At 45.4% G+C, this 25,599-nt stretch overlaps 1 protein-coding gene across 2 annotated transcripts in view; it reads right to left on the bottom strand.

Moving 5' to 3' along the window:
• Positions 1-25,507, bottom strand: part of LOC147108703 (uncharacterized) — a 63,007-nt gene extending 37,500 nt beyond the window's left edge. For both annotated transcript variants that reach the window (XM_086005438.1, XM_086005439.1), the window contains exons 1-4: positions 25,219-25,507; positions 10,005-10,153; positions 4,108-4,273; positions 3,903-3,998 (exon numbers count right to left, since the gene is read on the bottom strand). In XM_086005438.1, coding sequence (XP_085861564.1) covers positions 3,903-3,998; positions 4,108-4,273; positions 10,005-10,153; positions 25,219-25,386 — 579 coding nt within the window. In that variant the 5' untranslated portion in view covers positions 25,387-25,507. The remainder of the gene's footprint in view (positions 1-3,902; positions 3,999-4,107; positions 4,274-10,004; positions 10,154-25,218) is intronic.
• Between the last annotated feature and the right edge of the window lie 92 nt (positions 25,508-25,599).

Raw genomic sequence — 25,599 nt, forward strand, 5'->3', positions numbered from 1 at the left:
CCTCTTCCGCGTCAGATAGAATTTGTGACAGACGTCCAGGTGCGACGTCATCATCCTTTTTGTCAGTCACAGTTAGCGCCAGAATGGAATGCCAATCCAATTGTATTTTTTGGATCCATTCACGTCCCAATAATGGTGGTCCTCCATCTCGTAGTATATACATATATAGTTTCTGTGTTTCCTTTCCGTTATATTTAACTGGCACCCTTATTTTTCCTCTGGGGTAGACCTTTTGCCCCGTGTATGTCTTCAATACAATGGATGTGTCCTTTAAGGGTATGTGTGAGAATAGCCGCTCATAGTCTCGTCGATTCATGACAGTTAGGGCTGATCCTGTGTCCAATTCCATCTTTACTGGGGACCCTGCTATCATGAGGGTGACCCAAATGGTTCGGTGATCTTCCTTTGCGATCACTTTGTGTAACTTTAGACAACTTAGTCTCCTGCTCCCAGAGTCCTTATCACTCTCCTGATCTTCCGAACTACTGTCTGTCAGTTTCTTTACTTTCCTGTACTGTTCCTTAGTAGTTCTTGTCGTGTTGGTTTTCTTTCCCAACCTGCAGACTCTTGCTATATGTCCCATTTTTCTGCATTGCCTGCATACTTTGTCCTTAAGCCAGCAGTCCTTCTGCTCATGGGTTGTTCTGCCGCAGCGATAGCACTTTTCTGCTCCATACGCCATTTCGTTAGCGCTGTATTCTTGTGGCTTCTGTTGTATTTCCGCAGCTCCCCGTGCTGCTGCTTCATAGGATACTGCCACGCTGAAAGCCTTTTCTAGCGTCAGGTCCTTTTTTGAAAGTAGTCATTTCTGAGTTCCTTCACTCTGGAGCCCGCAGACAAACTTATCCCGCAAGGTGTCTGCCAGTCCTGCTCCGAACTGGCAGTGCTTCGATAACTTGCATAGTTCCATAAGATAGTCAGCATTGCTCTCATCTTTGTGCTGGTTTCTTTTATGGAACTTGAATCTTTCTGCTATCAGCAGCGGTGTAGGGTTTAGGTGTTCCTGTAAGGTATTAGCAATCTCCTCAAAACTTTTCTCCATTGGTTTAGCTGGGGTAATTAAATTCCGCAATAGGCCGTACGTACTCGCGCCCATCAAATTCAATAATACCGACACCCTCTTTCCATCGGCCACCTCATTTGCCTTGCAGTACACTTCAATTCTTTCCACATACGTGGTCCAGTCTTCTACCTCGTTGTCGAAAGCAGTGATACTGCCACTTTTCGGCATCTTGGGTGATTTAAAATGGCACCTCCCACACTTTTACTTCTTCTCCAATGGAATAAAATGGCGCCTCCCGCGCTTTTCCTTCTTTCCCAACGGGATAAAATGGCGCCTTCCGCACTTTTCCTTCTTCCCCTTGCTGCCGCGCTGCTCCTAGCATTCTACGGGGTAATGGCGGCGACCCGTGGCTTTGGCGCGTCTCGCTTTCCTTCCCCCCCGTTTATTTTCTCTCCGCTGCCCGGTTCTTGAGCACCGACCGCGCCCTGTGCGCTCCACCCTCTCTCTCTCTTGTTTTCTTTTCCCGGCGACGCTGCGCGGCCCGTTTTGTAGAGCCGTTCGATCGAGCTTGAGCCCGCCGCAGTCCGGAAGGGTCAGCGCACTACCTGCTACCAGCACGATTTGCTGGAACACCTTAACTGGGGAGCCAAGCACAGCTCTCCACAGTCTCTCCCGCAATTCTCCGAACACCGATGAATTCTTTGGGCGGTTGCCCGCGGTTGACACCCGTTGCTCAGACTACGACCTCCAAGAACCCTCCTCTCAGGGCGAGATCCCCGTGAGATGATGCCACACTGCAGGTGAGTTCGAACTTACTCGTCGCCACTGTAAAGTCCGCGCCTCAATAATACACGGACTTCGGGAGAACAGTTTAACAGGTACTTTACTGAACAGGAGGGCAACATCAGACTGAAATACAGAAGCCTGCTAGGGCCTATTATACAGGGGTGGTCACTGCCGGTACTGCAGTCTAAAACCAGTTCTTCCCTTAAAGGTACATACACAACAATGATGTTAAGAGTAGGTCACATGCTTCCATCCTCTACTACAACAACAACAACAATAACTTCCATTTATATAGTTCCCTTAACAGAGTAAAATGTCCTAAGATGCTTCACAGGAGCGTTATCAAACAAAATTTGACACCAAGCCACATAGGGAGATATTAGGGCAGATGACCAAAAGCTTTATAAAAGAGGTACTTTTGAAGGAGCGTCTTAAAGGAGGAAAGAGAGGCAGAGAGGCAGTGAGGTTTAGGGAGGGAATTCCAGAGCTTAGGGCCTAGGCAGCTGAAGGCACAGCCGCCAATGGTGGGGAGACTAAAATTGGGAATGCGCAAAAGGCCAGAATTGGAGGAGCGCAGATGATGTGGAGGGTTGTGGGGCTGGAGGAGGTTACAGAGATAGGGAGGGGTGAGGCCATGGAGGGATTTGAAAACAAGGATGAGAATTTTAAAATCGAGGCGTTGCTTAACCAGAAGCCATTGTAGGTCAGCGAGCACAGGTGTGATGAGTGAACGGGACTTGACGCGAGTTAGGATACGGGCAGCAGTTTTGGATGAGCTGAAGTTTATGGAGGGTGGAAGATGGGAGGCCGGCTGGGAGAGCATTAGAATAGTCAGGGCTAAAGGTAACAAAGGCATGGATGAGGGTTTCAGCAGCAGATGAGCTGAGGCAAGGGCAAAGTTAGGTGATGTTACAGAGGTGGAAGTAGGCGGTCTTAGTGATGGCGCAGATATGTAGTCAGAAGCTCGTCTCGGAGTCAAATACTGGGGTAGAGGGGTGTTGTGGAAAAACACAGAAGAGAGCAAGGACAGACTATAACAAAAGATAATAGGCAAATGTATTTATTTCTATACCTATGTTAAATAGGAAAAAAATAGTTATTTTTGTGATCTGTGAATCTAAAGCATGGTAATTTGGTAAGGTGTTCACTGTACTCGTTAAATTGTTTTCTACAGTGGGAATATGTTGGGCTGGATCTTGCTAGAGTGGGGCATCTCACGGCGCATGCTGTTAGTTAGACTTTTTCCTGCACCCTACAGCTCGAAATAAACAGAGGAACAACGGAGAAGGAAGATTAATTAGTGTGGGTGAATTAGAGTCAAATCCGGTACAGACAGAGAAATAAAGAGAGTGAAAGAAGGATTGGATTGAGAGAGAGAGAAAAAAGAGACAGAAAGGAAAGGTAAGAAAAGAATGTAAAAATTGTCAAATTTGACATTTTTAAAATCTCTAACAACAATTGACCATATGCAGGAATGAGATTGAATAGTTTAAATTGTTCCCTTTCTGGGCCAGAGGTGTTTGTTGGCATTAACAATTATCATGTTATTAAAAGGGTACTTATGCTGTTAAGTTTCTGCCCTAACTTTTGGCGGTGAGTTTAATAGGCAATTAATGTGTAAATCCAGCAAGTTGTTAAAAAATAACGGGGTGGCTAGGGGCGAGATGCTTTTTGTGCGAAGCAAATGGTGGAGTGACATAAATTGACCAGCAGGTTCTGGAGATTTGCAACTCCCGGCATATCTCTTAATACCCTGAACTTGCTGGCCGATTTGCGCATTAACAATGTGCGTCGTTAACACACCTTTATTTTTCCAGCCCATGATGTAATTGAAAGGCTTGAACTCTCACATTTTAGTAATTGAAAGTATCAGTTTGCCTGTAACTTCTATCCAAGTCTGGGGGAGGAGGGGGGGGGGGGTGCGGGGTGGTGCCTCATTCACAATCTACTTGGAAGTCCAACTGTTCTACTGATTAACATCTGGGGCAACCATGTTGGAATTTTGGAGATGGCTGCAATTTTATTTGCTTTATTTTCAAGTCTGGAGACTCATGATAGCAGAGCTGAGAGACAGAAAAGTTGTATGAGCTAGAGAGTTTAAATAAATGATTACCTCAATATTTTTGCTAGTTTCTCCCAGATGAGCAATAAAGGTTTGAGTTGCGTCATTGGCTGCAACAAGTGCTCCAACTTCATTACTAAGCTCAGACTGGGAAACAAAGGGAGCATAAGTAAGTTTTACATTTAAATTCAACGTTTCCAATATGCGCTTAAATATTCAGTGAGCTCAGCAACAAATACTTAAAATTTATAACCACCTTTTGTTGCTTGTAGACAGTAAGAAGAGGGGCAACTTCACAATCCTTGTGTGCACCAAATACTTTGCATAGCGAACAGGTGGGTGCCTCACATGAAATGCAGTATATATTAATCTTTTCCTCATCATGTTCTTCACACGTCGGCTGTTCGGGTTTTGCAGTAGACCTAGATTGATTTTATAAAAAATGCTGAATTATTTATTGCATAAACTGCCCAATCAGCTTGTCGCAAAATGCAACAAGATTTCTAAATTTGCTGAGGCCACCAAACTTGGGGGTGTGGCAAACAGTGATGATGATACCAATCGACCGCAACAGGACATAGAAAGGCTAGCAGAATGGGCAGACAAGTGTCAGGTGGAATTTAATACAGAGAAGTGTGAGGTGATGCATTTTGTCAGAAGTAACAGGGAGAGGCAAAATACACTTAATGGCACAGTTTTAAAGAGTGTGCAGGGACAGAGGGACCTGGGAGTTAATGTGCATAGGTCCCTGAAGGTGGCGGGACATATTGAGAGAGTGGTTAGCAGAGCATATGGGATCTTGGGCTTCATAAATAGAGGTATTGAGTACAAAAGTAGAGACGTTATGCTGAACCTTTATAAAGCGCTGGTTAGGCCACAACTGGAGTATTGCATCCAGTTCTGGTCACCACACTTTAGGAAGGATGTGAAGACCCTTGATAGGGTGCAGAGGAGATTTACCAGAATGGTTCCAGGGATGGGGGATCTTGGCTACAAGGACAGGTTGGAGAAGCTGGATTTGTTTTCTTTAGAGCAAAGGAGGTTGAGGGTGATTTGATAGAGGTGTACAAGATTATGACGGGTTTGGATAGGCTAGACGGGGAAAGGCTGTTCCCACTAGTTGATGGTACAAGGACTAGGGGACACAGATTTAAGGTTTTGGGCAAGAGATACAGGGGGGATGTGAGGGAAAACTTTTTTATGCAGCGAGTGGTGATGACCTGGAATTCGCTGCCGACGGAAGTGGTGGAAGCGGAGACACTCAATGTTTTCAAGGGGAGACTGGATAGGCACTTGAGGGAAATAAATTTGCAGGGCTACAGGGATAGAGCGGGGGAGTGGGACTGACTGGATTGCTCTACAGAGAGCAGGCGTGGACTCGATGAGCCAAATGGCCTCCTTCTGTGCCGTTTTGACTCAAATCGCTCGATTTTGCCATTGGTGCGGGCTGGGGGCCTGTCAGCCGCTTTTCGTGTTAGCCACTCGACTCCAATTTGATGTGGGAAAAATATGCGATTTTCCCCTAATTGGGCAATTGATTTCCAGCGTGTGGGAACCCCTGGCCCACTTAGACTTTCCATCCTGAAAGTCGCCTCCGATTATGTCATCAGTGCTGCTGGATTTAAGGCCTGTAAGCAGCCTTGCTCCTTCTGAAGACTGCAAACATTATGCCCTTTGCTGTGATAGATTCCTCCAGCCAATATGTCCAGCAGTAGGCCAAAGGCTGCACCAAGATTCGATGACGCCGCCCTGCAAGCTCTGGTGGAGGGAGCAAGAGGAAATAAGGAGGTGCTCTTCCCTTCCTCAGGGAGGAAGAAGCCTCCCCAGCAGATGAAAGCTGTGTGGATGCCAGTGGCCCAGGAGGTCAACTCTTTGTCTATGTGCCGCAGAACCTGGCTGCAGTGCAGGAAGAGGTTTCATGACCTTCTGCGCAGTGGAAAAGTGAGTATGACTTTCCCATCACCCTCAATCTGATCCCCATTGCCTCTCCTCACCAGCACTCAGCTTTGACAACCTCTTCCTCCACATCCCACTTGACACTGACATCCCTGCACCCTTACCCATTCCCTCTCTCTCTATGGTCACGTTCACCTAACTATTCGACTATGCAGCCCTCACACTCCCTATCATTGTGATGCTGTGAAAACAACTTACAACACACAGGGAGGGCCCTTTGCCTTGCCACCTCACTCCATCTTTGTCTCCTTCTAACCATCAATGATATGGATTCTCTACATTCACTTCTTCATTCTCACTCAAACTCCACCTGTCTCCCCCATTGCAGGAAATGAGAGCTCACAATAAGAGGGAAAGAGCGAGGACAGGAGGAGGGCCACCCTCAGTAGCCCAGCTCACCCCCTGGGAGGAGGCGGCCCTGGAGATCGTGGGAGTGGAGGAGGATGCGCAAGTGGGGGACAGACAGACGGGTGCATCAGAGCAAGCTGGTGACAGAATAGTTTATCATCTCTCTCATTGACATTGCATGAGTCACTGATAATGATTCTGATGCTCTAACAGATTGACTTTTGGTCATCTGCAATATTCAATGTGCATGTAACCTTGGCCTCACATCTCTGACTCTTTCCTTTATTCCCCCACAGGACCATCGAAAGCCCCCATCTCCACTATCCAGGAGGAACAGCCTGAGCCGCCAGACTCCTCAGAGGAAGCTGCAACCTCTAAGGGTGCAGCGTCAGCAGAATTCAGCGCACCCAGCACCAGCGCAGACACTCACACCTCGGTGGTACCTTCGCAAGATGGTGCAGTGTTGTCACCTGGTGTATCACAGCTCACAAGTGAGCATCAGCAGATGGTGGAGACAGGGACAACAGTGGAGAGTCCTAGTCGGAGGGCACAGGACTCTGCCAGCTCGGCTCAGCTGCATGTTGACCCTCTGCCTCCGGGTCCATCCAGAAGAAAAGCGGTGCTGGAACTCCAGGAAGAGGTGCAGGAGTCTCTGGCAGGTTTTGTCTCCAGGGTCGCTGTGAGTGTGCAGCGAATGGAGGTGTCCTTTGTGGAGGCATTGGCTCATGAACGCATCACCACGGAAAGGATGGCAACCTCCGTGGAAAGGATGGCTACCTCCATGGTAAGGCTGGCTACCGTAGAGGAGAGAATGGCTACGGTAGAGGAGAGGATGGCTATTCCATGGAGGCGCTTAGTCGCCAGGGTATGGAAAACATGGTATTTGAGCAAACAAACCAGACCTTCAGGCAAGTCCTTGGGAGTAGGGCTTCCAGTACAGAAACGGGTCCCCATGGCCTCCCTGAATTGCAGCAAGGTGCTGTCAAGCCACTTGCTAGCTCTGAAGTGTGGCTGACCCATGAGAGGGATGTTGGTGGCATACAACAAGGAAGTGAGGGCTCCTCTCCAAGCGCTCACACGACCATGCCACTGCAGAGCCCTCGGTCAGAGCCCCACCAGAGTCCTGACCCAACTGAGATCGGCGTCTCAACCCCTGCACAGCTGCAGGAGCAGCAGACTGTTGCCGAGCCCTCACAGGTTCGCAACCCCAGAGGACGCTCGCCAAAGGTGTCCAGACAGGAGCAGCAAGAAAGTGAGCAAGGGGCCTCCACATCTGCTGAAGCCACAGGGGACGCACCACGGAGGAGCATGCATAGGAGGAAGATAATGCACAAGTATTCACAAGGGTAGTCACTTGGGTGAAATGTTATGTTTAATGTTGAAAAGCCATCAGTTGGTTATTGTCATTAAAAATTCTGATGTCAACTGTTGCAGTTGTGGCATGTGTCATATCGCTAATGGGGCTTCCACATTGAGGGCTTAAGATGACTTGCAATTGTCAGTATGGTGGTCGAAGTGGTAGGAACCGCAGGTTCTTGGCCATTGTCGATGCTCTGGTAAGAAGCTGCGAGGCAAAAGTGCTTGATTGGCTAGGCTAAGCAAATCTGGCCAAGATGAGTGCATGCCTTGCATCCCGGCCAGCAATGTGCTCGCATGCTGCTGGCGCTGGATGATGTGCCTTTGCAAGCTGGTCATTGTCACTCTCCTCCTCCTCCTCCTCATCTGAGGAGGCTATGTGATGAGCCACTTGTTCCTCATGAATCTGCAAGCCAGGACGCTGTGCCATGTTGTGAAGTGCACAGCAAACCACGACGATTCTGGAGACCCTGGCTGCTGAGTACTGCAGGGCTCCACCTGATCTATCCAGGCATCTTCAGCGCATCTTCAGCAAGCCGATGGTTTGCTCGATTATGGATCTGGTGGAAATGTGGCTCGAGTTGTAGCGCTCCTCAGCTTCGTTGGATGGGCTCCTCAACGGCATCATTAGCCACGTCTTCAGGGGATAGCCCTTGTCTCCAAGTAGCCATCTGTTAAGTTGGTCTGGCGGACTGAAGAGCAGAGGCACACTAGACTGGCGCAAGATGAAGGAATCATGGCAACTGCCAGGGTACTTGGCACAAACATGCAAAATGTCCTTCTTGTGGTCACACACCAGCTATACTTTGAGGGAGTGGAAGCCCTTGCGGTTGACAAAAATGCCTGGATTGTGATGGGGTTCCTTAAGGGCTACATGTGTGCAATCAACAACGCCCTGCACCCTTGGAAAGCCTGCCAGATTGTCAAACCCAACCGAACGCACAGTTACACTGGCTTGACCCTTGGAGAAATGGATGTGATTGTGCGCGATGGCAAAGAGGGCATCGGTTACCTGCGTGATGCAAGTGTGCGCGGCCACCTGGGAGACGCCGCTGATGTCTGCTGCTGATCCCTGGAATGAGCGTAAAGCAAAAAAGTTGAGTGCGGTGGTGACTTTGACGGCCACTGATAAGGGGTGTCCACCTGTTCCTCTGGGCTTCAGGTCTTGCTGCAGCATTGCGCAGATGTCACCCACTACCTCCCGCGAAAGTCTGAGCCTCCTTTGGCACTGCTGCTCAGTTATGAGGTAGCTGATCCTCTGTCTGTAGACCCTGTTTGTGGGGTATCTCCTGTGCTGACGGGCTTCCATGCGCTGGCGCCTTCTGGCCTGTGCAGCTTCAGGTGGGTGAGCAGCCGCTTGGAGCTCCTGCTGTTGCTCCTGCAGTTGGTGCTGCTGTTGTTCAGGGTTCTGCTGCTGCCACGGCTGGTCTTCATCCGAATCTGATGTCCAGGAGGAAAGGAAATAAATGGTTCCCATTCTTCGGGTATATACCTCAGTTGAGGAAGCGCTCATTCAAGGTGGGAGAGGGGTTTCCCAGGAGGTCACACTGGAGATGGGTGTCAGGCTCCAAACTTCCACAACAATGAGTAGGCCTGTTAAAAGTTCCCCCAGACCTGAGACAACAAAGTTCTGCCACCTGCAAATGATGATTGGTGAAAACTTTTTAATGGTGGAGCTGCAGCTGTTAGTAAGCAATCCACTTGTGCTGCCACCAGGTTTCACTGGCGTGTTTCAGAGGAGGCGTGCAGCACGTGGGAAAACTGTTAAAATCAGAAAGGCCTCTCAAAATGGGATTATAGAGGCACTTAACTGGTTGTTAAGGGCCTTAAGGGCCCATCCTGCCTCTTGGAGGCGGGATGGAGACGGGGTCAGAAAACTCGCATGTGGGAAAATTGCTCGGAGGCGGGATCGGGCCCGCCTGCCAGTTTTAGCGATTTTAACACCTCACACGCCTCCAATCCTGCTTCCTCGGGCCTGGCAAAATCGAGCCCAAAGACTCTAAGATACACCAAAACTCATTTAAACATAAAGCTTTAGTTTTCATTCTCTAAGATTGAGAAAGTGCCTAATGGTACATTACCACAATTAGTGTCCCACACTACCCTTGTCATTGCCATTCATTGTCTTTCCAAGATATTTTTGTGAATATGTTCTAATACATACAAAGCATTGTATTCCCTAACAGCTAATGATAGGCAACATTCTGGATCAATTCAGTGTGACATAGTATGTATGCAATTTGTCCTTGTATGTGTCAGACAGTTTCACATCCAGATTTTACCTCAAACAATATGTTTTTGTTCTCTATGTTCCTGATCAATTGTTCATCCATTAACTAACAACTGCTTCAGATTTTTTTTAATACCCTCCATGGATATTATTCCAAGTGATAAAATTTACTCCCTATAAAACTTTCTACTGTAATCCTTGATCATAAAGTTGTACCAAAGATATACCATTTTTCTTTGGTTTCGCTGACATGTAATTCCTACCTTGAAGATTCTTGTTTGTAAATGTCAATAATATTTTCCACCAATAAATTTCTTTGCAGTCCATAAACTCCATGTCTGTCCAGAACAACCTCTTGGCGACAGGACGGACACCGGAAACGACCCCCTGAACCTACAGCTGTGCCACGTGACTATCAACAAAGGAAAATCCAATTCAGGTTACACAGACCCGTATTCGGACATACAGCTGTGACATCCAGAAACAAAAATTGAATAGAAGAACACAATAGAAAAATAAAAAGGATATGGCATTGCTGGTGCTGCATTAGAGGAAATATTTTACAAGTGTGAAGTGCAAGTGACGTACAATCTTTTGTATAAGTGGCTGAAATGTTCTAATGTAGTAGCAATGGTGTGATGGTCCATTATATAGGTTTCCTTTTTAATGTGTCTTTAATGAGTCATAGATGCTGACTGTTAAGTGATAGCAATGGATAAACAGCAAACCGAATTGGAATGACAAAGTAGCCTTAATGTAATCATTTAAGACTATCATTCCATACCTGCATGCTCATACATGGAGTAATGTCTGTTAAAAAGAAGCAATGTCTGCATTGCCTGGTGACCTAGTAGTGATCACCCATCTGATACTTCGCAGTAAAGTTGGGAGAAGTACCTGTAGTCTCCACCTGTATAATGATGGAATTTTGACTGGATCTAAGGTGCTACAGTTAAGAATGAAATCTCTATTTTCTTATTGCCGAGTGGTGGGAGTGCATCCAGACGCTATGGAAACCTATCTTAGTAGTTGGGTAGTCACAGATATCTGATGATCTAAAGGAGAAAAGGAGGTAATAGTGCATCCCTGTACCCTGATATCGAAGGAATTTTGCATGGCAGCCTGGGATATTGGGATTTAATTTCAACTTAAGAATTCTCAATTTTAATGCTTTTGAATCTAAAAGCCCTCATAAAATGAGTGTGGCTCTATAGAAATAATTAATTACAATTGAGCTGAAATTTCAATTTAATTTTCACTGCAGTTAATTAATTTATGGTAGTGAAAATATTAAGAATGGTCTGCACAGAGTGAACTTAAACGGAGTGCTGGTGCTGTTGGGGAGGGTTTAAACTAATTTGGCTGGGGGAGGGGCACCAGGATGTAGCATTAGAAAGTAGAAACAAGGTGCACAAAGGATTGGGAGAGACAGATAGCAATAGAGTAGGAAATAGTAAGGTATTAGGTGAGGTCAGACTAAGAGAATACAAGAAGGTCTAAGATAGGTTTACAGTGCATGTGTGTAAACACACGAAGCATGGTAAATAAGGTTGGTGAGCTGCAGGTGCAAATAGCCATATGGGAGTATGATGTCATGGTGATAACGGAGACCTGGCTCAACAAAGGGCAGGATTGGGTACTAAATATTCCTGGGTATCAGATGTTAAGGAAAGATAGGGAAAGAAAGAAAGGAGGTGGGGTAACAGTATTGATTAAGGAGAATATTACAGTGCTGGAGAGAGAGGATGTCCTGGAAGGGTCAAGGACAGAATCTATTTGGTCAGAGTTAAGGAACAATAGAGGTGCCATTACACTACTAGGTGTATTCTATAGGCCACCAACTAGTAGAAAGGATATAGAGGAGCAAATTTGCATGGAAATTACAGAGAGGTGCAAGAACTATAGAGTAGTGATAATGGGGGACTTCAATTATCCCGATATAGATTGGGATAGTAATAGGCAGAGAGGGGGAAGAACTTCTGAAGTGTGTTCAGGAGAACTTTCTTGATCAGTACGTTTCCAGCCCAACGAGGAAGCAGGCATTGCTGGATCTAGTTCTGGGGAATGAGATGGGTCAAGTGGAGCAAGTGTCAGTAGGGGAACATTTAGGGAAAAGTGATCATAGTATCATAAGATATAGATTAGCTGTGGAAAATGACGAGCAATCTAGAGTAAAAATACTTAATTGGAGGAGGGGCAATTTCAGTCGGTTGAGAATGAATCTGGCTCGGGTAAATTGGAGTCAAAGATTTGCAGGTAAAACTGTAATCAAACAATGGGCTGCCTTTAAAGAGGAGATGGTTCGGGTAAAGTCGAGGTACATTCCCACAAGGGGGAAAGGTAGGGCAACCAAAGCCAGAGCTCCCTGGATGACGAAAGAGATAGAGAGTAATATGAAGCAGAAAAAGAACGCGAATGACAGATGTCAGGTTGAGAATACAAGTGAGAACCAGGCGGAATATAGAAAGTTCAGAGGGGAAGTGAAAAAGGAAATAAGAAGGGCAAAGAGAAAGTATGAGAATAGACTGGCAGCTAACATAAAAGGGAAGCCAAAAGTCTTCTATAGGCATATAAATAATAAATGGGTAGTAAGAGGAAGGGTAGGGCCAAATAGGGACCAAAAAGGAGACCTATGCATAGAGGCAGAGGGCATGGCTGAGGGACAAAATGAATACTTTGCATCTGCCTTTACCAAGGAAGAAGATGCTACCAAAGTCATAGTGAAAGAGGAGGTAGTTGAGATACTGGATGGGATAAAAATTGATAAAGAGGAGATACCAGAAAGGCTGGTTGTACTTAAAGTAGATAAGTCACCAGGATCGGATAGGATGTATCCTAGGATGCTGAAAGAAAGAAAGAAAAAGAAAGACTTGCATTTATATAGCGCCTTTCATGACCACCGGATGTCTCAAAGCGTTTACAGCCAATGAAGTACTTTTGAAGTGGAGTCACTGTTGTAATGAGGGTGGTAAGAGTGGAAATTGCGGAGGTACTGGCCATAATCTTCCAATCCTCCTTAGATACGGGGGTGGTGCCAGAGGACTGAAGAATTGCAAATGTTACACCATTGTTCAAAAAAGGGTGTAAGGATAAACCCAGCAACTACAGACCAGTCAGTTTAACCTTGTTAGTGGATAAGCTGTCAGAAATGATAATCCGGGACAAAATTAACAGTCACTTGGACAAGCCAGTACAGAAAGCCAGTACAGATTTGTCAAAGGCAAATTGTGTTTAACTAACTTGATTGAGTTTTTTGATGAGGTAACAGAGAGGGTTGATGAGGGCAATGTGGTTGATATGGTGTACATGGACTTCCAAAAGGCGTTTGATAAAGTGCCAATCAGCAAAGTTGAAGCCCATGGAATAAAAGGGACAGTGGCAGCATGGATATGAAATTGGCTAAGTGACAGGAAACAGAGAGTAGTGGTGAACAGTTGTTTTTCGGACTGGAGGAAGGTAAACAGTGATGTTCCCCAGGATCGGTACTAGGACCACTGCTTTTATTGATATATATTAATGACTTAGACTTGGGTGTACAGGGCACAATTTCAATATTTGCAGATGAAACAAAACTTGGCAGTATAGTGAAGAGTGAGCAGGATAGTGATAGACTTCAAGAGGACATAGACAGGCTGGTGGAATGGGCGGACACATAGCAGATGAAATTTAACGCAGAAAAGTGCAAAATTATACATTTTGGTTGGAAGAACGAGGAGAGGCAATATAAACTAATGGGTACAATTCTAAAGAAGTGCTTGAACAGAGAGACCTGGGGGCATATGTGCACAAATCGTTGAAGGTGGCAGGGCAGGTTAAAAAGCATACGGGATCCTGGGCTTCATAAATAGAGGTATAGGGGGAAATTTTGTTAACTTGGAGGCGGGATTGCTGCTTGTCGAGTCGATGTCCCGCCTCCATCGATTTGTGGCCAACCCACGCTATTTTCCCTTGATTGACCTTGTTAAGCCCACCCAGGGGGTTTAGCAGACCAATTAAGGGAAAGCCGGTTGCAGAGCATGCCAACGTATGACGTTTCATCTGTCAAAAACTTTTGACAGATGAATTGTCATAATTTCACAGCTCTGTGAAGCTGTCAAACACAGACATTCTCTGCAGTTTGATGAGGTCTTGAATGCAATACCTCATCAAACTTCTTTCTTTTACAAAAATGAGATGGTTGTTGCATCTGAGAATGCAACGGCCACCTGTCATTCCCAACGCGGAGGTCCGAGACTCTCTGCATACACACCGACTGAAGCCTGCGGGAAGAAACAAAGGTAAGTACACTTTTAATAACACTTTGCACTTACCTCAGATACTCACCTCTACACTCTTGCACCCATCACTTACCTTCACAGCACACTTTCGCACCCCCGCACCCCGACCCCCGCAGACCCCCTATTCGCCTCGCTGAGTTGGCGGGTTTTGGAGGCTTCGGGAAGCCCGCACTTGTGAGGGAAAAAAGGGGATAATCCTATTTTCTGCCTGTTATCTACCGGTGAACAGGCAGTTAATAGGCTTTAATCCCTTCCCGCCTCCAAGGAGACAGGACCCGCCCCCAAAGTCTGCCATTTTCCCAGCAGTCCCGCCTCCATACCCGCCTCCCCAGAGCTGGCAAAATCGCCCCCATAGAGTGCAAAAGCAAGGAAGTTACCTTTATAAAACACTGGTTTGGCCTCAACTGGAGTATTGTGTCCAATTCTGGGCACCACACTTTAGGAAGAATGTGAAGGCTTTAGAGAGGGTGCAGAAAAGATTTACAAGAATGGTTCCAGGGATGAGGGACTTCTGTTACATGGTTAGACTGAAGAAGCTGGGGTTATCCTTCTTAGAGCAGAAAAGGTTAAGAGGAGATCTGATAGAAGTGTTCAAAATCATGAGGGGTCTAGACAGAGTAGATAGAGAGAAACTGTCCCCATTGACGGAAGGGTCGAGAACCAGAGGACACAGATTTAAGGTGATTGGCAGAAGAACCAAAGGCGACATGAGGAAAAACAATTTTTACGCAGCGAGTGGTTAGGATCTGGAATGCACTACCTGAAAGGGTGGTGGAGACAGATTCAATCGTGGCTTTCAAAAGGGAATTGGATAAGTACCTGAAGGAAAAAAAAATTGCAGGGCTACGAAGAAAGGGCGGGGGAGTGGGTTAGCTGAAGTGCTCTTGCAGAGAGTTGGCATGGGCCTGACAGGCCGAATGGCCTCCTTCTGTGCTGTAACCATTCCATGATACTATAATTCTAACTATATGTAGCTTAAAAATCTTGTGGGTTTTTTAATTCATTCACGGGATGTGTGTTTCGCTGGCAAGGCCAGCATTTAATGCCCATTCCGGGTTTGGGAGATGCTGTCGATGAAGACTTGGTGAGTTGCTACAGTGCATCTTGTGGATGATACATACTGCAGATACTGTGCATCAGTGATGGAGTAAGTGAATGTTGAAGGTGGTGGATGAGGTGCCAATCAAGCAGACTGCTTTGTCCTGGATGGTGTTCTTGAGTGTTGTTGGAGCTGTCCTCATCCAGGCAAGTGGAGAGTATTCCATCACATTCCTGACTTGTGCCTTGTAGGTGGTGGTAAGGCTTTAGGCAGTCAGGAGGTGAGTCACTCGCCACAGAATACCCAGCCTTTGACCTGCTCTTGTAGCCAAAGTATTTATGTGGCTGGTCCGGTTAAGTTTCTGGTCAATGGTGACCCCCCAGGATGTTGATGGTGGGGAATTCAATGATGGTAATGACATTGAATGTCAAGGGGAGCTGGTAGACTTTCTCTCGTTGGAGATGGTCATTGCCTGCCAATTGTGTGTGCGAATGTTACTGGCCACTTATCAGCCCAAGCCTGAATGTTGTCCAGGTCTTGCTATATGCGGGAACAGACTGGTTCATTATCTGAGTAATTGTGAATATAACTGAACATTGCAATCATCAGTGAACATCCCCAGTTCTGACCTTATGATAAAGAAAGAAGAGACTTGCAATTCTATGGCGCCTTTCACAACCACTTTACAGCCAATGAGGTACTTTTGAAGTGGAGCCACTTTTGTAATGATGGAGGGAAGGACATTGATGAAGCAGCTGAAGAGGGTTTGGCCTAGGACACTGCCCTGAGGAACTCCTGCAGCGATGTCCTGGGCCTGAGATGATTGGCCTCCAACAACCATCTTCTTTTGTGCTAGGTATAACTCCAGCCAGTGGAGAGATTTCCCTGATTCCCATTGACTTCAATTTTACTAGGGCTCCTTGATGCCAATTCGGTCAAATGCTGCCTTGACGTCAAGGGCAGTCACTCTCACCTCACCTCTGGAATTCAGCTCTTTTGTCCATGCTTGGAGCCGAGTGGTCCTGGTGGAACCCAAACTGAGCATCAGCGAGCAGGTTATTGGTGAGTAAGTGCTACTTGATAGCACGGTCGATGACACCTTTCATCACATTGCTGATGATGAGAATAGACTGATGGGGCGGTAATTGGCCGGATTGGATTTGTTCTGCTTTTTGTGTATGTGTGGGCTTCCTGTCCACAATTTTTTCTCACTCTTTTATGTCAACATTTAACATTGAAATTTCCTATGTAATCACATATAATTGCCTGTCACTGTTGATGAACAATTGAATCATTCAAAATGTTTTTTCAAATTTTTTTTCCAGTAACTGAAATTTATAGTCCCCAAAATAAGTTTTTAAACAATTCACAATAACATTATTAAATGTATCCATTGAATTGCCTTTTGTGTCTTTTAATATTTTTACTTTAAGGCCTCAGCAGGTGAAGAGAGATTTCAACCACCTCTGTGCATTCTAAGCATGTACAGTTCGCATAATGTTCCAGCAAGCAATCTCTGCAGAATATTTGATGGGTAGAGGGGTGTGTGCTTCCTCAATCTGTGAGGATTTAAGAGTCTTTTTGCTTTTGTCCCACTTCACGTAGCAGTAGCGCCAGATGACACAATGAGGTCTTCACTGTGGAGATAAAATTTATCTTCATAAACACTGTGTTCTGGTCTCTCCTACCAATATTATCATGGACAGGCACGTCTGCTACAGGTAGGTTATTGGGGATGATTACTCTTGTCTATTGCTTTCCTTACCATCTGATGCAAGCCCAATTTGGTAGCTATTTCCTTCAAGGCTCAGACTCAACCAGCTTAGTCAGTGGTAGTACCATTGAGCCACTCTTTGTGGTGGACACTTAAGGCCAAGCTCTAGAGTACATTCTTTGCCCTGCTTCCCTCTGGGCTTTCTCAAAGTGATTTGTTATTTGAGAGTGGTGGAGGGAGGCGGTAGGGGAGCAATAGGCGTTGATCATCAGGAGTCTCCTTAATCTTATTTGGCCTGAAGCCATCGGACTTCATGGGATCTGGAATCAGCGTTGAGGATTTCCAGGCCTACTTCCACCTGACTGAATACCACTGTGCCCCCACCTCTGGTGGATCTATCCTTTCAATAGGACAGGATGTACGCAGGAATAGTGATGAAGGATTCTGAAATGTTGACTGATAGCCAGGATCTAATTGAATGGTGGAGCAGGTGCCAGGGGCTGACTGCCCTACTCCTGTTCCTAATGTTTCTATATGTTCCGGTGAATATGGCTACGTCAGGCTGTTGTTTTAGTCTGTGGGGAAGCTTGCCCAACTTTAGCATCCATCCTTAAATGTTAGTGGGGGGGGACTTTGCAGGGTTTACCAGAATGCAATTGCCTAAATATTGTCTGTGATGCCTGGGTTGTTGTGATAAGTTTGTCCTATTTTCCCTTTATTGAACTTTGTAGAAATTGCCGTGGGTTGCCAGGCTGAAGGATATTAGTGAACCATTTGGGATTTTACAACAATCTGGCAACTTTCATACTTATTTTTCTGGTATAAGATCACAAATTACCAGCTTTATTGAATTCAATTGCATACTTTTGTTACTCTCTTCCTTTTTACATACTTCTAGAAGCTTTATAATCATTTTTTATATTTCTTGCTAGTTTGCTCTCATTCTATTTTCTCCCTTTTTATCAATTTTTGGTCATCCTTTTCTGGTTTCTAAAGCTCTCCCAATCCTTAGGCTTATTACTATTCTTCACAACATCATAAGCCTCTTTTGTTAATCTAATACTATCCTTAACTTTAGTTAGCCACAGATGGATCACTTTTCCTGTGGAGTTTTGTTTCTCAATGGAATGTATATTCATTGAGAATTTTGGAATATTTCTCGAAATGTTTGCCATTGCTTATCTACCGTCATACCTTTTAATCTAATTTCCCAATCTACCTTAGCCAACTCGCCCCTCATACCTATGTAATTAGTTTTATTTAAGCTTAAGACTCTAGTTTCAGGCTTAAGTATGTCATTCTCAAACCCAATATGAAACTCTATCATATTATGATCACTCTTCCCCAGTAGATCCTTTACTATGAGATTACTAATTAACCTTGTCTCATTACAAATACAAGATCTAAAATATAGCCTGCTCCTTGGTTGGTTCCACGACGTATTGTTCTAGGAAACTGTCTCAAATGCATTCCACGAACTCACCCTCCAGATTACCTTTGCCAATTTGATTTGCCCCATCTATATGAAGATTAAAGTACCCCACCTTTGTTACAAGCTCCTATTATTTGTTGATTAATACTTTGTCCAATAGCATAGCTACTGTTTGGGGGACTATAAACTACTCCCACCAGTGTTTTCTGCAACTTGTTATTTCCTATCTTCATCCATTCTGATTCTACTTCCTGATCTTGCTTATGTCATCCTTTATTATCAGGGCTATCGCCCCTCCTTTTCCATTCTGCCTGTCTTTTTGAAACATCAAGTACCCTGGAATATTTTGTTCCCAGCCCTGTTCACTTTGCAACCACGTCTCTGTAATGGCTATTAGATCAAAGCCATTTATCTCTATTTGTGCCTCTAATTCATCTATTTTGTTACAAGTGTTTTGTGCATTCAGATAAAGAGCCTTTAATTTTAACTTTTTACCATTATTCCCTGCTTTCACCTTATTCGCTGATGCACTATTACCATTAAACTTTCTGTCCTTTCCTGTCACACTGTGCTTATCGTTACACAAATCACTACACTGCTCCATTGCCTTGGCTTTTCTCTTTAGATTTCTAAATTTCCCCTCACCTGACACCCCCCCCCCTCCCTTTTAAGTTTAAAGCCCTATCTACAGCACTAGTTATTCAATTTGCCAGGACACTGGTCCCAGCCCAGTTTAAGTGTTTAAGTGGAGCCCGTTGCAATGGAACAGCTCCCTCTTTCCCAGTACTGGTGCCAGTGCCCCATGAATCGAAACCCCTTCCTCCCACTCTTTGAGCCACGCATTTAACTCCCTGATCTGCTTGTCCATATGCCAATTTGCCCGAGGCTCGGGTAACAAGCCAAAGATTATTACCTTTGAGGTTTTGTATTTTAATTTGGACCTTAGCTCCTCAAACTCTCAGTAGAACCTCATTCCTCGTTCTACCTATGACGTTGGTTCCTACGTGGACCATGACAGCAGGATCCTTCACCTCCCACTCCACATTCTTCTCCAGTTGCGAGGAGATATCTTTAACCTTGGCACCGGTCATGGCTGCAGAGAACAATATCTATCCCCCTGACTATACTGTCCCCAACCACTACAACATTCCATTTCACTCCCCCCCACTTGAAAGATCTCTTGTACCACAGTGCTGTGGTCAGTTTGCTCATCCACCATGCAGATTTTGCCCTCATCTGCAAAGGCAGGAAGAACCTCATACCTGTTGGATAAGGGCAAAAGCTGAGGCTCCTCCAGCACTGCACCTAGGGTCCCCTTACCTGCCTGAGTTGCAGTCACTGTACCTGACCACTAAGCAGACTTGTACCACTATCTAACCTAAGGGATGTGACTGCCTCCTGGATCAAAGGGCTCGAGTTTAACTCAGGTGCAGGGAATTGTCAGGTTCCCCGAATTTGGTGTTTCCCACACGAATCTAAATGGGTCTGTGAGATTGATGCAATTTTCACTCAATTGGCCAATTGATTTCCAATGTGTGGGAAGCCTTGGCAATTGAGTATTTCCAGTCAGAAAGTTGCAGAATATGATGTCATCATTGCTGCTGCTTTTAAGGTCCACAGCAAGCCTTGCTTCTTCTGCAGGCTTCCAACCTTCACCATTGAGATGGCACAGGATCCTGCAGGAGCAACAGCCAGCGGGAGGGCAAGAGCTGCCCCCAAATTTGATGAGGCTTCACTCCAGGCATTGCTGGATGGTGCTAGGGCCCACAGGGAGGTCCTGTTCCCTTCTTCAGGGAGGAAGAGGCCTCCCAGTCAGACCAAGGCTGTGTGGATGCAGGTGGCAGGGGAAGTCAACTCCTTGGGGCTCACACGGCGCACCTGGATGCAGTGCAGAAAAAGATTCCATGACCTTCATCGCACTGGAAAAGTAAGTACTGTATGAAGTTTCCATCACCCTCAATCTGATCCCCATTGCCTTTCCTCACCAGCACTCAGCTTTAGCAATCTCTTCCTCCACATCCCACTTGACACTCACATCCATACGCCCTTACCCAATCCCGCTCTTGCTAGGCTCACATTCACATAACTATTCCACTATGCAGCCCTCACACTCCCTCTATCTCTGATGCTTTGTACACAACTGACAACACATAGGGAGGGCCCTTGGTTTTGCAACATCACTCCATCTTTGTCTCCTTCTAAGTATCTATGCTATGCAATCTCTGCACTCACTCCTTCATTCTCACTCAACCTCCACTTGTAATAATAATAATAATCAACTTTATTGTCATTGTTAGTGCACAAGTGCAGTACAACGAAATGTAGGCTTGCGGCTCCTGAGATTGTACATTTAGATTAAGACATTTAAACATTCAACATACATTTGGCTTGTAATACATTAACATAACCATAATAAAGTGCATTGGCAGATGTGCAGGCTTTGCAGGAAAAGAGAGCTCACAACAGGAGAGTGTGAGCCAGGACAGGAGGAGGGCCGCCCTCATTAGCCCAGCTCACCCCCTGGGAGGAAGGCGGCCTGGCGATTGTCAGGGCTGACCTAGATGCGGGAGTTGGGGAAGGTGAGACAGGTGCATCCTCGCAAGCTGGTGACAGAATAGTTTGCCATCTCTCTCATTGGCATTGCATGAGTCGCTTATAATGATTCTGAAGCTACATCATATGGACTTATGATCATCTGCAAAATGCAATGTGCATATAACCTTGGCATCACATCTCTAACTTTTTCCTTGACTCCCCCACAGGATCATCGAGAGCCCCCGTCCCCACTGTGCAGGAGGAAGAGCCTGAGCAGCCAGGCTCCTCAGAGGAATCTGCAACCTCTGAGGGCGCAGCGTCAGCAGAAATAAGTGCACCCAGCACCAGCGCAGACACTCACACCTTGGTGGGACCTTCGGGACATAGAGTAGAGTTGTCACCTGGTGTATCACAGCTCACAAGTGAGCATCAGTAGATTGTGGAGACAGGGACAACAGTGGAGAGTCCTCGTCGGAGGGCGCAGGACTCTACCAGCTCGGCTCCGCTACATGTCGACCCTCTGCCTCTGGGTCCATCCACAAGATCAGCGGTGCTGGAACTTCAGGAACAGATGCAGGAGTCTCTAGCAGGTTTTGTCTCCAGGGTCGCTGCGAGTGTGGAGCAAATGGAGGAGTCCATAGCGAGCATGAGCATAGCATTTGTGGAGTCATTGGCGCATGAACGCATCAACACGGAAAGGATGGCTACCTACGGGGAAATGATTGCTGCCTCCGTGGTAAGGCTGGCTACGGTAAAGGACAGGAGGGCTACAGCCATGGAGGAGGTTAGTCGCCAGGGTATGGAAAACATGGTGAGTGTTCAGAATAGAATGACATCTCTTGAGGAGCGATGGGCATCTAATGAACAGAGAAACCAGACCTTCATGGAAGTCCTTCTGAGTAGGACTACCATTGCAGATACGGGTCCCCGTGGCCCCCCTGATGTGCAGCAAGGTGCTCTCAAGCCACTTGCAGGCACTGAGGGGGACCTGACCCATGAGAGGGAGGTTGGTGGCAGACCTCAACGAATTGGGGGCTCCTCTCCAAGCGCTCATACCTCCATGCCACTGCAGAGCCCTCGGTCAGAGCCCCGCTGGAGTCCATACCTAACTGAGATAAACGTCTCAACTCCTGCACAGCCGCAGGAGCAGCAGACTGCTGACGAGCTCACACAGGCTCGCCAGCCCAGAGGACGCCCGCCAAAGGTGTCGAGGCAGGAGCAGCAGGAACGTGAGCAAGGGGTCTCCACATCTGCTGAAGCCACAGGGGAACCATTACGTAGGAGCATGCGTAAGAGGAAAATAAAGCACAAATAGTCACAAGGGTTGTCACTTGGGTGAAATGTTGTGTATTCTGTAAAAATGCCATCAGTTGTTTGTTTGGCATAAAAATTCTGATGGCAACTTCTACAGTTGTGGCGTGTGTCATTTCGTGAATGGGGCTGGAGGTCCTCTAATGCCAAGAAGGAAAGAAAAAAAGGCCTCCCATGCTTCTGGTAGATGCCTCAGTTGAAGCACTGAGTGAGGGTGGCAAGAGGGGTTTCGCAGGAGGTCACACTGGAGAAGTGTGTGAGGCTCCAACCTTCCACAGGTGTGGTTAAGCCTGGTAAAAGTTGCCCCAGGCCTGAAACAACAAAGTCCTGCCACCTGCAAATCATAGCTGATCAAATCTCCTCCTTAATGGTTGACCTGCAGCTGATAGTCAGCAAGCCAATAGTGTTCATGCCAGGTTGCACAGGCGTGATCCCCACCAGGCGTGTTTTACATGGGAAAAGGGTTAAACAGGCAAGGGCCTGTTAAAATGGGATTATAAAGGCCAATGAGTGCTGTTTAAGGGCCCTAAAGACCAGTCTCACCTGTTGCAGGCAGAACTGATTCGGGACCATCAGACACGCCTGGGTTAAAATGGCTAGCTGTCAGGAACCGGCGGGGGTCCCGACCCCCAGGTTTTGCGATTTTTAACCCCCCACACGCCTCAAAGCCCGCTTAACGGCAGAGTTAAAATCGAGCCCAAAGTGTCCCGATAACTCTTCCCCCTCCCTGATGCCCCGCAATGTCTGCACCTCAGACTCCAGCTCAACAACTTTGAGCTGAAGTTCAAGTTGCAGACAGTTACTGCAGGCATAGTCGCCCGGGATCACGATGCTCTCCACAAATTCCCACATGCTGCAGTTGTGGCACACCACCTGCAGTGCCATCCCTATATAACCTTGGTTTAGTTATTTAATTAAGTAAAGTTTATGTATTTAATTAACTTAGATTATAATTTAGTTTTTAACTAATTACTAGATCTAGTTTAAGTTATAGGTAGATGAAATTAAATATTTACCTGTAACACAAAGTATCGGAGGCAAAAAGCAGCACCTCCTTCCCCCATGCTCCGAATTCCCACTCTCTCCAAATTCCCAACTTTAAACACACTGTTTAGAAGTACTCACAAAGACCACTCTGTGCAGATCAAACTCTTTGCTTACCCTTCTGTCAACAAACAACATGGACGACCAATACCCATCCTATACCTTCAAGGACTTTTGGGTAGCCATGTAGTTAGCTGGTTCATGTTCCTATGGTGCTACCTACATTTGCTTCCCCTTATTTATGCTTTGTAGTTCACCCACTGGACTCTACTGAACCTCAAACTCAAATTCCCAAGGCCCTTGTCTCTGTGCCGAGTGGAACTTATAATGCAGCATATGTTCTATGGACCTTGGAAACTATTCACTCCAAAAAGCAGTTTAGCACAAAAAAAAGTACAGAGTGTGCCGGCTTTTGCAGCACTTCAGGCAGCAGGACCAATTTTATATCATCATTTGCTGCACTATGGAGAGTCTTGGGCAAATTATTGGTCCTGTCCATAGTGCAGCAAAAGAAAAAAAAGCTTTGTCTGCCAGAAATGTTGCTTCCTTTTATGAACTGGATCTCTGGCCATCCCATTGGCAATCAGCAAGCTTTCTGCACTCCTGGAACGTATGCAGGGTGCCGATTAAAATAGTTTCAGGGACTGATGTCACAAATCTGTCAAAGCCAGCCCACTGTGCTCCCAGCAGCCATTTTGTCATTATTGCAAAATTGGCCCTTATAATATAAACAAGTGTATTATAAAATATATGGTCGATCTAATACTAAAGCCTTCTTTCTTTGAAACTAATTCTTTCATTTAAAAACACCACTAAAATCATTCTTGAAGGTATATAATGTAAAAAGAAACAAAGATGTGTCACACCGCAATTCTTTTACCATTTAAGGACCTTTTATTTTGTAGAATTCTGCAAGTTTTGGAAGGAAAAAAAGTATCTAAGCAATAAGTAATTCTTCTGGGTTTCATTTGGAAAATATTCCATTGAAATGGATTGAAATACGAAAGTCCCCACTAGGTTATTAAGTTGGTTACACAGAATCTTGGGTATTTAGTCTGCTACTATCCTCCTCACTATTTACTATATTTCCAAGTTTGTGTCATCTACAAACTTTGAAATTTTGTCTCCTATACCATACATATCAAAAAGAGCTGTAACCTTAATGCCAACGCCTGGGGGACACCACTGAATACTTCTGTCCAGCCTGGTAAACAACTGTTCACCACTACTCTCTTTCTGTCTCAGCCAATTTCCTATCCACCCTGCCACTGCCCCTTTACACCCATGGGATTTGATTTTGCTAACACCTATTATGTGGTACTTTATCAAAAGTCCATATACACATCATAAATCCTTTCCATTACTTCATCAAAGATCTCAAAATTGTCAGACATGATTTGATTTTAATAAATCCATGTTGGTTGTCATTTATTAACCCATGTTCTGCCAAGTGACCATTAATTTAGTCCCAGTTAATAGAAGTGTCCCCACCACTGACATTAGGCTGACTGGCCTATAGTTACTGGATTTACCCCTCTCCCCTTTTTAATGAACATGTTAGCCATTCTGGAAATACCAAGTGCTCCTTGGGTGCCTGGAAGTAATCGGAATTGCCTTTTAACCATAAAGCACACCAGTTCTTTTCCATTTCATTAGTTCTAAAAATAATTACATTCTGTAAACTAGGATTCAAAATATTTTTGAAGCATATTTCCCCATTTTAATACAAAATCACCTCAAAATACCTTTTAACATATTGTCCCTTAAAATAAATATTAATTGACTGCCTTTCAGAGTGCTCTATATAAATATTGAAAAGTGGGGCTTTGGTCTATTCTTTGAAGGCCTGTCAGTACTGAATCAATATCAGCCTTACTACATGTGGTGGAGCAGAGTGAAATTGAAGTAATTCTGAATTCACATTATGCAGGAGGATAAATAAAGCAGAATACTTGTAACTAAATATAGCTATTGTTAGACAGGGCAGTGTTTTTTCTAAATCAGTGTTTATACTTTTATGGAATAATTTAGTATCGACATCTTGAGAAGCTTTATGACTAAAATATACCTGACTCCTGGGAAACTGATAGTTTTACACAAATTTTTAAATTAGAACATCTCTTACCTGGAAGACATCATTGGCACATTTTCTGCACAGGTTATGCTGACAGGGCAGGATCACAACAGGTTTGGTAAACATTTCCAAACATATTGGGCAAATCAGCTGTTTCTCCAGATTATCCATAGTTTGTGAATCTCTGTATGTTGAACTGTATTCCATCGGGATAGACATATCAAAAACAAATTTTTCAGGGAGACTTCAAGACTGAATTGTAGGATTCAGCATGTAATTTTCCTGTTACTTTCTCAGATCTGCTCCGTTGGAAAATATTTTTAGCACGGGGAGAGTTGAAAGCTCATGGTGCACTGCTGTGCAATACCAATCTGTCATTGTTTAAATTTAAGTCACAGGCATCACATGTTGTGCAAGAAGATATGCCATTGC

The sequence above is a fragment of the Somniosus microcephalus genome, chromosome 13 (assembly GCF_052327205.1).
Source record: "Somniosus microcephalus isolate GS21.2 chromosome 13, FLI_Smic_1.0, whole genome shotgun sequence".
Taxonomy (NCBI): Eukaryota; Metazoa; Chordata; class Chondrichthyes; order Squaliformes; family Somniosidae; genus Somniosus; species Somniosus microcephalus.